The sequence below is a fragment of the Phyllopteryx taeniolatus genome, chromosome 3, assembly GCF_024500385.1.
Source record: "Phyllopteryx taeniolatus isolate TA_2022b chromosome 3, UOR_Ptae_1.2, whole genome shotgun sequence".
NCBI lineage: Eukaryota > Metazoa > Chordata > Actinopteri > Syngnathiformes > Syngnathidae > Phyllopteryx > Phyllopteryx taeniolatus.
This window is the reverse complement of record NC_084504.1, coordinates 5,045,634-5,058,836: the sequence shown is the minus strand read 5'-3', so window position 1 is coordinate 5,058,836 and position 13,203 is coordinate 5,045,634. Positions and strand designations below refer to the sequence as shown.

The following is a 13,203-nucleotide window of genomic DNA, read 5'->3' as shown; positions in this document are numbered from 1 at the left end:
CCCAGCCATTCCAAACACTCTAATTACAGTGTTGGGACTCTCCAAGTCTAGAAGAAACGCTTGGAAAAATGGCCTCGGACGAGCTGTCGTGCTCTAAATTATGTGCCATGTCTTGCGTGTGAATTTTTGTTGACTTTCCTGTTAGTGCCCCTTGTTATGGGTTGCTAGCCAATCAGACTGACGCATATATCCATAAAAAATTTATAGCAAGGAAATACAAAGAGAGCAGAATCTATTGTATCTCAAAGGTTGACAGGGTGAACCCCCTGAACCCAACAATTTTGGCATAAATGCAGTTATTTCTATCTTTCGATAACAGACCAAAAATTATGGTTCAGTTTATGCCTTGGATTAAGATTTCAGTTCTGTTCACACTTGGTTGAGTAAAAGAATAAAATACAAAAGATAAAACTCATTTTTTTTTCTGGTAACAGGAACAAATTTAATGTGATAAAATGGTAAACTGATAGCAGTGAATTCCCGTTCAGAAAAATCTAAATACAAATACATCTATCATATAATACATCTGAGCTGAAACAAGGACTGCTTGATGCTTACCTGCCAGAGTTTGACACACATGACCGATCCCGATTTTGAATCTGGAACCAGGCTGGACACCAGAGTCTTACTGGGTAGTTCAACAACCTTGACCTGCAGAAAACAGGAGAACGTTGCAACATCACAAATAATAAGTGACATTGATCCCCCTCCCCCGCAAAAAAATAAAAAATAGAAAACTCAGAACAATAGTTTTGGTCTACATCATGCTTTAAGATGTTTGTGGTGAAAAGATACATATCTCTAATGCATATATAGTATACAATATACCATTTTTGAATTGTTTTGTACAGGCTTGCAAATGTGAACATTGATTTGTGAGCAGTCAGGCTTGCAGTTTTCTCTGTTACAACTATTTAAGCAAAAAGATACAGCTGCCGAGAACTGTAATTGAGACAATTGTAAAAATTTTTTATTCTTTTTCCTTTACAGTGTGAGACTAACAATTTCACGTTCTTCAGCGAGTAAGCAGCCTCATACCTCTGCAGTTGGCATGTTTGTTTTCATAATTCAGACTCATTTATACACAGCTGTGTGTATGTACATCAAAGATCCTGTAAACGGCTTAATTTGACTGCCTGAATTTCAAAAATAAAAAACAAAAGTAAGGCTGTAACCTGAAGCTGTCACTGTGGTTCCAGGACCTCCGCAGATCAGAGGGTCTGCAACACACAGTGTAGCACCATCCATCATCACAGAGCAGCCACGACAGAGTCGATAATAAATCCAGCTGTAGCTGACACATGCCATGCCATGAATGGTCTTTTCTAAATAGCTTGAGTGAAGCTTGTAGCTATGCCAGCGGACCCAGATCGCTACAAAACGTCCTTCCTACTTTATACGCGTTGATGATTTGCGTATTCATTCTAATTAGGCCTCACACTCAATAGCCCTTAAGGCGACCAATCTGTTTTTCTGTCCAGCTTGTTTACATACATGCCTAATAAAGTGGGCCTTAAAGCACATGTCATTGCCCCAGGATATCTGCTGTTCATGTGTTTGATCACCTTGACCATAAATAAAACATCCATGCTATTAATTAATTTCTCTCTGCCACAATCAGCAGGCAAGAAACCAAAGTCTTACTAATAACTATACAGTAACTATTTGTGTGTCTATTGCCATTTACACAACTGAACTCAGGGTTCCTACACATTTGAGATTACAAAATTCCATACTTTTTCCAGACTTCTTGGCTAAAAAAAAAATGTTGTGTGGTCAAAATAGAAAGTTTTACTAAGACAATTTCTTTTCCCTTGCAATTCCTGACGGCTTGACTATGAAGAGTCTTTCCAATCTCCAAACTTTCTAAGGGAATGTAAACACTATTCAGGACTCCAGCAAATAGTGTAGATTTTCTACTTTGACAATGTTAAATAACAACCACAGGTATGACGAAAAAAATCTGTTTTTACACGTATTCAGTATATTTATATATGACGGTTGATGCAAGCTCTCAGGTTGGAAACATTGTACTCTGTCGGTCATTATTGACTGGGCGGCAGCATAAACTTGTCACAGGGTATCATTCAAAACATCAACGGTGAAGTGTTCGGTTCGTATTTGTCAGTTTTTGTACCAGGAAGAGTCTGTGCATTTTAATCGCCTATTTTGTTGTTTTATTAACGCTGATTTCATCCTTCTCGTCAGCGGGTTGATTTAAATCTTCGGCAATTAACTCTGTGCTGCTTGTGTCTTCCTTTTTCCCTCAAACCTTCAGCAGCATCCCAGTCATCAAACGTGCTGTAATCACCAAATACAGTGATTTATTATTGATGATTAAAGCACAAATTATTATTTTACATTCGCTAATTTCTGTCCTCAGAGTACGTCACGTTTACTTATTACTTATGTGACTGTGTCAGGTTGTTATGTTTGCTCGTATAATCTACCGGCTAAGGGTGTTGCGCATAAATTTGGAACAATGTCATGATTTTTTGAAGAACTACTTGTGACATTCGAACGGTGTACATTATCAGCAGATGATGTACACCGATTACATTTTCTGAGCCAATCAGAATTGAACATTCACCAGAATATGAGTATGGTATCATACTGTGTGCTCTCACACAAACATTGTGGCTGCCCTTCCAAGCGCATTAAAACAAACAAAACAAAACAAAAACACAGATTGATCAATATTATTTTTTAATATTAAGATGTTTTTGTTTTAGAAAATAGAACTTTTGTAACATTATTGGAACTATTTTGTCATACAACAGTTTCCATTTCCCATACTTTTCCAGACATAGATATTTCTGAAATCAAATTCCATACTTTTCCACACTTTCCATACTTGCTTAGGAACCCTGTAAACTACATTATATCCATGGCTGTGAAAATCAAAGCTGTTGCATACTGGCAAGTGCGTATGTATCATTGCCTCTAATCATGGGTGTCATATTTGAGCACGATAAGCATCTGTCTGCACCAGTTATGCCTGTGTAATTGAGTGGAGAAACAAAATCAACAGTGGTCTCCTTCTTGGTCTGGGATGTTGCATGTGTGTGTGTGTTTTCTGTCTGTGTCTGTTAGGACAATGGTATTATTGAGGTGCTGGGGAGTCCAAGGCGCCCTGGTGCCTGGCCCACTGGATGGGGGTTAGCAGAGGTGCATTTGGTTGGATCAGGTGACTCTTCTGTCCCTTTCAAGTGTGGCTCCTCCACAGTAGAGCAAGTAACATGAATCTGAATGCAATAAAAGATGCCTGAATAGCAGACAGCCCTCTACCTGCTTTGACAATGGCCCAGCACTAGACATTACAGGCCAGTGGGTGTTGAGCATGACACATGACCAAACAAATGACCAGACACAAAGATTTTATCAAGCACTCCATCTCATTAGGCCAAGGAATGTCAATTCTCACAAGTCAATTAACAACACATCCTTACAGTGCTCATCCAGTCCCCTCCAAAAGTATTGGAACAGTAAGGCCAATTTCTTGGATTGGAATTTTGATTTATTGCTTGATCAAAAGATAAAATATGAGGCAAGATATCAAAAATTCAGATTCCATTTTCAGGTATATACAGTATAAACAACTTTTGTTTGAACCCTACCATTTTCATGTGATAAAGTATTGGAACATGGAACTGATAGGTGCATTTTGTTGCCCAGGTGAGTCCTGTTGGATTGATTAACAATGAATAGTGCTTAACGTCTCCAGATTTGGGTTATGCCTGTGAAGACTACATTTATATGTCAGTAGTTTGAGGTGTAACCAAAGTGAAAACCAGAGAACTATGTATGGGGTGAAAAATGAGCAAATGCAAAGTGGAGAAAAGAATTAATCAGTCTCTGTACAAACATTGACCATAGCCAATACAACCATTTGGAATGTCCTGAGGAAGAGAATAACCACTGGTGCACAATGTAATAGACATCCAACGTGTAGTAAAAAAAGCAGCAGTTGATGACAGAAATATTTTGAGAGCTGTAAAGAAAGAACTTAAAACAACTGCCAGTGACATCAGTCACAAACTCAAGAGGGCAGGTGTGAAGACCATGACTGTGAACAAAAGCACAGATGAGACACTTGAACACAGGTGTCAAACTCAAGGCCCGGGGGCCACATCCGGACCACCACATCCTTTTATGTGGTACCGAAAAGCAAATCATTTGGGTCAACTTCCATGATCCTTGTTAAAATCTGTACAGAAATTTCAAATTGTTATATGAAATGAATAATAACTTTGAGCTATTGCAAACATTATTTATTTATTTATTTATTTAACCACACCACTTTTTACAGTAACTTGAACAATAGTTGAACAAACTATTCACCTTGACTTTTGATTTCAAAAGTAGTTATCCATCATATTGTTGTGTACATGTAATACTATAGCAATGAAACATTTATATTTTAGGGGTGTCAAACACATTTTTGTCATGGGCTACATTGTAGTTATAGTTTCCCTAAGAGGGCCATTATGACTGCAAAACCATAAAAACATTTCCTCGTCTCATATTATTACATATACACAAACAGTGTTTATTAAATATGACAATTTAAATTTTGGCACAAATTTTAACAAGAGTCATGGAAATTGACGCAGAATTTGCTTTCACGGGCCACATAAAATGATGTGGTGCGCCAGAGCTGGCTCCCAGGCCTTGAGTTTGGCGCCTGTGATTTATATGGGGAAAAAAATATATATATATATATATTAGCACAGGAAAGCTCACAACCTTCACTTCCCACTTCCCATAATATTTGACTGATTTTCCATGTTTAAAACATTTTGTCAAGAACATTACCCGGGACAGTTATTGCAGTATATTATGTAATAGGATAAAAATAATTCTTTGTACTGTTCAATTCCACAACATAATCATTCATCTATAATCATTAATAAATTATGGAATCAATATTTGTTATTTTAATTTATTCATTGCATCAAAGTCGTGAAGGCGGATGCAGTTGCAGCCTGGATCAAAATATGAAATTTCAACGTGGCATTGTCAAAAATATCTAAGGATCGTAGGAATTAGCCTTCACCAATTCTGTTTTCAACCGTAGTAAACATTTTTATTAAATCATATTAATCAGATCTCAAAAGTCAAAATTAAAACTCAGCACTAAGGCTGCAACTAAAGATTATTTTAATAATCAATACTTCAGCTGATTATTTTTCGATTGATTGATAAATAGGAGAAAAAAACATTACATTTCCATGCCTTTATTAAAAAAAGGATATACTGTCATTTCAAATTGGCAATGCAGAAAAGTGCACAAACAGGTTGCTGCATGAACACCCCAGAGCTCTTAAAGTAATAAATGATGAATAAAAAAACATCAACTAAGTGTTGATGTCAAATAGCTTTACAATGGACCTTGGACCAACACACAAAAACATACAAATGCATGCTATACAACATCTCCCAAATACATATATATTTTAATTAAAGTACACAAAAATAGGTATTTTGTGTTGTTTAAAAGGGACATAAGCTTTCAGAACAATAAATGATCAATAATAAAGAAAAAGGAAAAACATTTGAGCATACAAAAATATATACTCTGGCCTTAGTGTCACAACAGTGACACTAGAACCTTATTCATCAAATTGTTACCGTCACTGTAGTAAGTGTAAGTTAACTTTATTTATAGAGCAAAATAATGTGTACCACTTTTAAAGCTTTTTTCAAGGCACTCAAAAATGCTTTGATTATTTATAAACCACATTTAAACAGTTTCGGGTGACTAAGTGCTATACAAAAAAACATAGCTGAAGTAAAAATAAAATAAAATAGCCTGCACCTACCAGCTGTTCAATGTGGACACGGCGGTAAAGTCAGACGCTGGATTTATTTTTCCCAATATCCGGAATAATCAGTGTTTTGGCCGTAACGAATCAACGTTCAGTGATTTCCGGAACAAAATAAGGACGTTCCATAACATTTGGCAGCTCTGAGAAATCATTCAGCCTGTCCTCTATAAATTAGTGAGTGATCCATGAGATCTCACCTCCTCAATTTGTTCTCCTGCAAAGGCGAGTAGGCACGTTCGCTGCCCTGTCTCCAGTAAGGAGCACTGACAGAATCCAACACTTCCTGTCGTGAGAGAGTCCATCAGCTCACTGGAACCTTTGCTCAGATCCCAAAGACAGATCCTCATGTCCCGTCCCTGACTTATTCATCAAGACAAAAAGAAGAGAGATAGATGTTTCATCAATTAATGTGAGGGGAACCAGAACCATATAACCAACAACAGCATACTGACCTAATGAGTGTATCTGCCGAGGGAAGTGTACTGACCCAGATGACTGAACTCCCAGAATGACCTTCGACAGTTCTCTCTGCCCTCCTGGTGTTAAGATTCCACATATGGATGGCACCCTTCCCCGAGCTGCAAAAATTGAAAGGCTAAAAAACAAAAACTGTAAAATATAAATGAGCTTGCGCCCAGAGAAGTTGGCGGCGTTGCTGGATGTTGTTGATATATAATAACAATAATAATACTAATTTTATTTATAAAGCGCTTTTCCAGACACTCAAAGACAGTTAACAGTACAGGGAAAAGCAGATACAAAGTACCATTTAAACATTAAAAACCATTATAAAAAGAGGAGTTTTGGTGAGGGTTTTAAACAGGGACAGAGTGGTGCAGTCACGGGTGTGTTTTGGGAGTGGGTTTCACTTTGCACGGTAGAGTTTTAACTTGCATTTGTAGATGTAGCGACGAACTGTGTTTACTGACGATTGTTCCTGAGCAAACGTGAAAATATTCTTCACACAATGATGCCGGTTTTTAATACAGTGCCGCCTGAGGGATTGAAGGTGACGAGCATTCAATGTTGGTTTTCGGTCAAGGCACTTATGTGCAGAGATTTCTCCAGATTCTCTGAATTTTTTGATGATATTTTGACCGTAGATCAGGGGTGTCAAACATGCGGCCCACGGGCCAGAACCGGCCCGTCAGGTGGCCCAATATGTCCCGTGGGCATTGTTCTGCCTGTCAGGCAAGTTTTAGTTCATTGATACATACAGACTCTAATTTTGAAACTCATGCTTTTATTTTGACACAAGAACCGTAGAACCAGAAGTGCTGTGAGTTGTGTGACGTAACTGGCGCGAAGCTGAAAGAGAGTAAAACAAGCAGGGTCGGTGGGGCATGCCTCCAAATCATATGCAGTAAGAGAGTGAGACTTTGTGTGAAGCAATGCCTTTATATGTATCATATAATGTATTGTTTGTTAACTAATTTCATGTGTGAAAGCCCGCATGGGACTTTGCTCAAAAAACACACAAAGGACTCCAAGATAGTGAGAAATAGGATTCTCTGGTCTGATGAGACCAAGATAGAAATTGTTGGCCTTAATTCTAAGTGGCATGTGTGGATAAAACCAGGCACTGCTCATCACCTGTCCAGTACAGTCCCAACAGTGAAGCATGGTGGTGGCAGCATCATGCTGTGGGTGGTGTTTTCAGATGCAAGGACAGGTTGCAATCGAAGAAAAGATGAATCCGGCCAGGTACAGAGATATCCTGGACAAAAACCTTCTCCAAAGTGATCAGAACCTCAGACTGGGATAAAGGTTCACCTTCAAAAAAGACAACTACCCTAAGCACACAGCTAAAATACTGAAGGAGTGGCTTCAGAACAACTCCGCAACTGTCTTTGAATGGCCCAGCCATCGCCCTGACTTAAAAACAATTGAGCATCACTGGAAAGACCTGAAAATGGCTGCCCACCAACGTTCACCATCCAACCGGACAGAACTGGAGAGGAACTTCAAGGAGGAATGACAGATGATCCCTAAATCCAGGTGTGAAAAAGTCATTCCCAAAAAGACGCATGGCTGTATTAGCTCAAAAGGGTGCTTCTACTCAATACTGAGCAAAGGGTCTGAATACTTATGGCTGTGTGATATTTCAGTTTTTCTTTTTAAATAAATCTGCAAAAATTTCAACAATTCCGTTTTTTTCTGTCAATATGGGGTGCTATCTGTACATTAAATGACAGTATATAACAAATAAATAAAAGTCTAAATGACTACAGGCCTGTCACCTTGGCATCTGTGGTCATGAAGTCCTTTGAACGTCTCATGCTGGACCACCTCAAGAGCGTCACAGGCCCCCTGCTGGACCGCCTGCAGTTTGCCTACTGAGCAAACAGGTCTGCGGATGATGCAGTCAACATGGGACTGCACTTCATCCTAGAACACCTCGACAGTGCAGGGACCTACGCGTGGACTTCAGCTCAGCGTTCAACACCATCATCCCGTAACTCCTTTCCTCCAAGCTTCTCCAGCTCAGCGTCTCACCTGCCATCTGCCAGTGGATTTACAGCTTCCTGACGGGCAGGACACAGCAGGTGAGGCTGGGGGAGACGACCTCATCCACACGCAGCATCGGCACTGGGGCGCCCCAAGGTTGTGTGCTCTCTCCGCTGCTCTTCTCTCTGTACACGAACGACTGCACCTCAACTCACCCGGCTGTCAAACTCCTGAAGTTTGCAGATGACACCACTATCATCGGCCTCATCAAGGACGGTGACGAGTCTGCATATCGACAGGAAATGGAGCGGCTGGAGCTGTGGTGCGGCTGACACAACCTGGAGCTGAACACGCTCAAGACTGTAGAGATGATCGTGGACTTCAGGAGGCATCCTTCGCCACAGCTGCCCCTCACGCTGTCCAGCTGCCTTGTGTCAACCGTCGAGACCTTCAAGTTCCTGGGAATTACAGTCTCTCAGGACCTGAAGTGGGCGATCAATATCAACTCCGTCCTCAAAAAGGCCCAGCAGAGGATGTACTTCCTGCGGCATCTGAGAAAGCACGGCCTGCCACAGAAGCTGCTGAGGCAGTTCTACACAGCCATCATCGAATCAGTCCAGTATTCTTCCATCACAGTCTGGTTTGGTGCTGCTACAAAAAAGGACAAACTCCGACTGCAACGGACAATCAAAACTGCTGAAAGGATTGTTGGTACCCCCCTACCCACCCTTGAGGACTTGCACGCTGCCAGAACTAAGACAAGAGAGTGCAAAATCCTCTTGGACCCTCCACATCCTGGTCATCAGCTCTTCCAGCTCCTTCCCTCATGTAGGCGCTACCGAACAATGCAAACTAAAACTAGCAGACATTCCAACAACTTCTTCCCTCTTGCCATTAACTTCTTAAACAGCTAACTTACAATTCCATTGCAATATGCTGCTTGTCTTGAGTTTGTTGTCACATTTCTGTCGGGCCAATTATACATTGCCTGTGCACTCACTGTCGTAGTCTCGCCACGCTGCACTATTTGCATATCTGTTGTTGACCAATACTGGCCACTCATGCCAGAGTAGCATCTGCACCACTTGCACACTGACTGAGGAGTATTTGCAACATTTGCACAATCGACATTGTCCCAGATTATCGCACTACTAGTCACTGTAAACTGCATACATTCCTTGAAGTCTCGGCGCACTTTGCACAATGGTCATTGCACTGGACTATTGCCATTCAAACTGTTCTAATTGCAAGAGGACTCTGCATCTTTTTGCATAATTGTCTAAAAATAAATAAATAAATAAAATACAAAATTGTACCCGCATTAACAGATTACTAGCAACCTTTTATTGCTCAGTGACTTTCTTTCTCAATGTCTTTATGTCTCAAAAGTATTCTCTGTCAGTTGACTGTTTGTTGTCTATATTTAATTGAATACAATACAAAGACAAGATATTTAATGTTCAAACTGATAAACTTTATTGTTTTTAGCAAATAATCATTAACTTGGAATTTTATGGCTACAACACGTTCCAAAAAAGATGGGACAGGGTCATCACCTTTTCTTTTAAAAAAATTATATAAACGTTTGGGAACTGAGGACACTAATTGTTGAAGCTTTGTAGGTGGAATTCTTTCCCATTATTGCTTGATGTACAGCTTCAGCTGTTCAACAGTCCGGGGACTCCGTTGTTGTATTTTCTACTTCATAATGCGCCGCACATTTTTAATGGGAGACAGGTCTGGACTGCAGGAAGGCCAGTCTAGTACCAGCACTCTTTTACTACGAAGCCACGCTGTGGTAACACGAAACAAGCAGGGGCGTCCATGAAAAAGACGTTGCTTGGATGGCAGCATATGTTTCTCCAAACCCTGTATGTGCCTTTCAGCATTAATGATGCCTTCACAGATGTGTAAGTTACCCATGCCATTGGCACTAACACAGCCCCATACCATCACAGATGCTGGCTTTTGAACTTTGCATCCATAACAGTCCGGATGGTTCTTTTCCTCTTTGGCCCGGAGGACACGACGTCCACAATTTCCAAAAACAATTCGAAATGTGGACTCGTTGGACCACAGAACACTTTTCCGCTTTGCATCAGTCCATCTTAGATGAGCTCGGGCCCAGAGAAGCCGGCGCCGTTTCTGGGTGTTGTTGATAAATTGCTTTTGCTTTGCATCGTAGAATTTCAAGTTGCACTTACGGATGTAGCACCGAACTATATTTACTGACATTGGTTTTCTGAAGTGTTCCTGAGCCCATGTGGTTACACATTGATGTCAGTTTTTAGTGCAGTGCCGCCCGAGGGATCGAAGGTCACGGGCATTCAATGTTGGTTTTTGGCGTTGCTGCTTACATGCAGTGATTTCTCCAGATTCTCTGAACCTTTTGATTATATTATAGACCGTAGATGATGAAATCCCTAAATTCCTTGCAATTGTACGTTGAGGAACATTGTCCTTAAACTGTTTGACTATTTTCTCATGCACATGTTCACAAAGAGGTGAACCTCGCCCCATCTTTGCTTGCGAATGACTGAGCAATTCAGGGAAGCTCCTTTTATACCTTTTATGGCACCCACCTGTTCCCAATTAGCCTGTTCACCTGTGGGATGTTCCAAACAGGTGTTTGATGCACGTTCCTCAACTTTCTCAGTCTTTTTTGCCACTGGTCCCAGCTTTTTTGGAATGTGTTGCAGCCATAAAACTCTAAGTTAATGATTATTTGCTCAAAACAATAAGGTTTGTTAGTTTGAACATTAAATATCTTGCCTTTGTAGTGTATTCAATTAAATATCGGTTTAACATGATTTGCAAATCATTGTATTCTGTTTTTATTTTTGTTTAACACAACGTCCCAACGTCATTGGAATTGGGGTTGTAGATCACTAAAAATGGCGATGTCCACGCAAGCATCTGGTGTGACATTTGCAATACATTTTGAACCGTAACAATGGCTTTCATCACAGCGGGGTGGGAGAAGTTAGTTTTGGGTATTAAACTTCATACCCGGCCGGTCGTGGTTTTCTGTTATTACTTCAAAAAACAATAATGTGTACGCCACAATAGCTGGTTACTGAAGCAAAGTCAAAAGCAACCAATTCACTTCTATTTGTGGGGAAGAAAGGAGTTGAATGCCTTACCCAGAGAAGAGGAGGGGAGTGTCCCCTCCATGGCAACTGAAGTGGAGGGTGTTGAAGGGTCCACTGGCACCCCTTAGGGTGTAGATTGGGGACGGAGCTGGCCGAGACATCACCAGAGTTCATGAAGTCACAACAAAGCCATACCCTGATGCCCACTGAAACGGAAAAGGCAAAAACAAAATTTCAAGTAATATAGTTATATTATGTAATATTATTGTGAAACTCTTTGAACAGAAATATAAAGGGCCGGATTTACTTGAGGTTTGTGAGTGGAAAAATGGGCACAAACCTGATTGCTTACCCAAAGAGATGTGGACGCTGATCTACTAACTGGTCACACCCAGAATTACATTTGCTGTTGAGTTCATTTTTCATGTTCTTGGAGGGGTATATGCAAAAAGATTAATTTAGCATGTGCAATGTGATTTATCAAGCCTGAACTGACTTGATGAATTGCTAATTTCGAGTCTTTAAATACTATATCTGAAAGGCAGGTGCAAATCGTCAGGGAGAACTTTTCCACTCCTGTAAATACTGTATTCATTAAACACCAGAAACTAAAAATTATTACGACATTTCCTCTAATCAGCAATGTGATTTCTGAGCTTCTGAATGATCTAAGGGCAGACAGACCAGGAGCCAGTCAAATGAAGCTGTCATGCCATGTCACTTATGACAAAACACTTTTCAACCCAGCATTATCTTCTGTCTGGGTCATTTCACTTAGTGCTAGCCTCTCCCAAAGCAGTTTTTCAGGTGTGCTGTCAGTTTTAAATGCAATGTTATGCAGAATGGGCAGATGTGTACAATTCATACACACATGGGGTGAGTTAAATCAAACAAAACATGGCTTTTAGGAAGTTGCTGTGGTCCCCAAAATTACTGGAGCAAAAGATTTCTATTATTCCACTAAAACTTTCAATTGCATCACTTCAAACTTGATTTTGCGCTTGCGGTGCTCTCCCAAATTTTCCATGTTGAAAACCATCAGAGCCACCTAAAGTGTAAAACCTTCTTTAAAATGCAGAGGTCTATATTATTCCACTTTTGCCAACAGCATGCATCATTTGTTAGTGAGTGCACATGCGACACACTATTTGGGATCTTAGTAAATCAGGCCCACAGTGTTGAAAATTAATCATATTCTACACTCAGATGAAGAATTACTTGCAATGGGGCAGGCTCATACAGAAAATCCATGTTTCTTCCCATTCCATCTCAGCAGTTCCATAGAAGTAATAACTTTGTCAATCAGCTGAATGCAGCTTATCAAGCCCCACCGTGAAACTTGTATCCAAAAAGAAGTATACCAAATACGCATACAGTATGAATCAGTTATCTTGGTACACTTCACAACAGTAAATGATGGAAACAAAACATTGTGTCTCATACCAAACTGAAGCAACCTGTACAACTTGGTGGAAACAAGTCACTAATGCCTGGATCAGATTACAAGACAAATGTGGTCTTTCATGATGGGACAATGTCAGACTACCACCATAAAATTTTGCTGTAGCTTGGTAAACCACTGGCAACACTAAACGATATTTATTACGATACCACTGTATCCTGTCTTTTACATTTACTGGACTTTATCTTTTTTTCGGAAATGCAATCTGACACTCTCACTGCGCTCTGAATGCAGTGTTCAGAGAGGCAAAGCGCGCTCCATTTTCTATGAATTTACAAACGAGCGTGTTGGCCATTGGCAGGAATACGTCAGTGCGTCCGCCATACTTAATGTGTCAGTTCTGGCTGTAAACATCTCGTCCTGCCTGACGCTC

The 13,203-nt window shown here is 40.3% G+C and overlaps 1 protein-coding gene across 3 annotated transcripts in view; it reads right to left on the bottom strand.

Moving 5' to 3' along the window:
• The window catches only part of gnb1l (guanine nucleotide binding protein (G protein), beta polypeptide 1-like), a 49,352-nt gene that overhangs the window by 21,633 nt on the left and 14,516 nt on the right, over positions 1–13,203 (bottom strand). Inside the window, exons 2-5 of one of the 3 annotated variants that reach the window (XM_061766578.1) lie at positions 11,420–11,574; positions 6,281–6,406; positions 6,026–6,188; positions 559–651 (exon numbers count right to left, since the gene is read on the bottom strand). In XM_061766578.1, coding sequence (XP_061622562.1) covers positions 559–651; positions 6,026–6,188; positions 6,281–6,406; positions 11,420–11,529 — 492 coding nt within the window. In that variant the 5' untranslated portion in view covers positions 11,530–11,574. Of the gene's footprint in view, positions 1–558; positions 652–6,025; positions 6,189–6,280; positions 6,438–11,419; positions 11,575–13,203 lie in introns of those variants that run through there. The other 2 variants (XM_061766579.1, XM_061766580.1) reach the window with 2 other exon arrangements.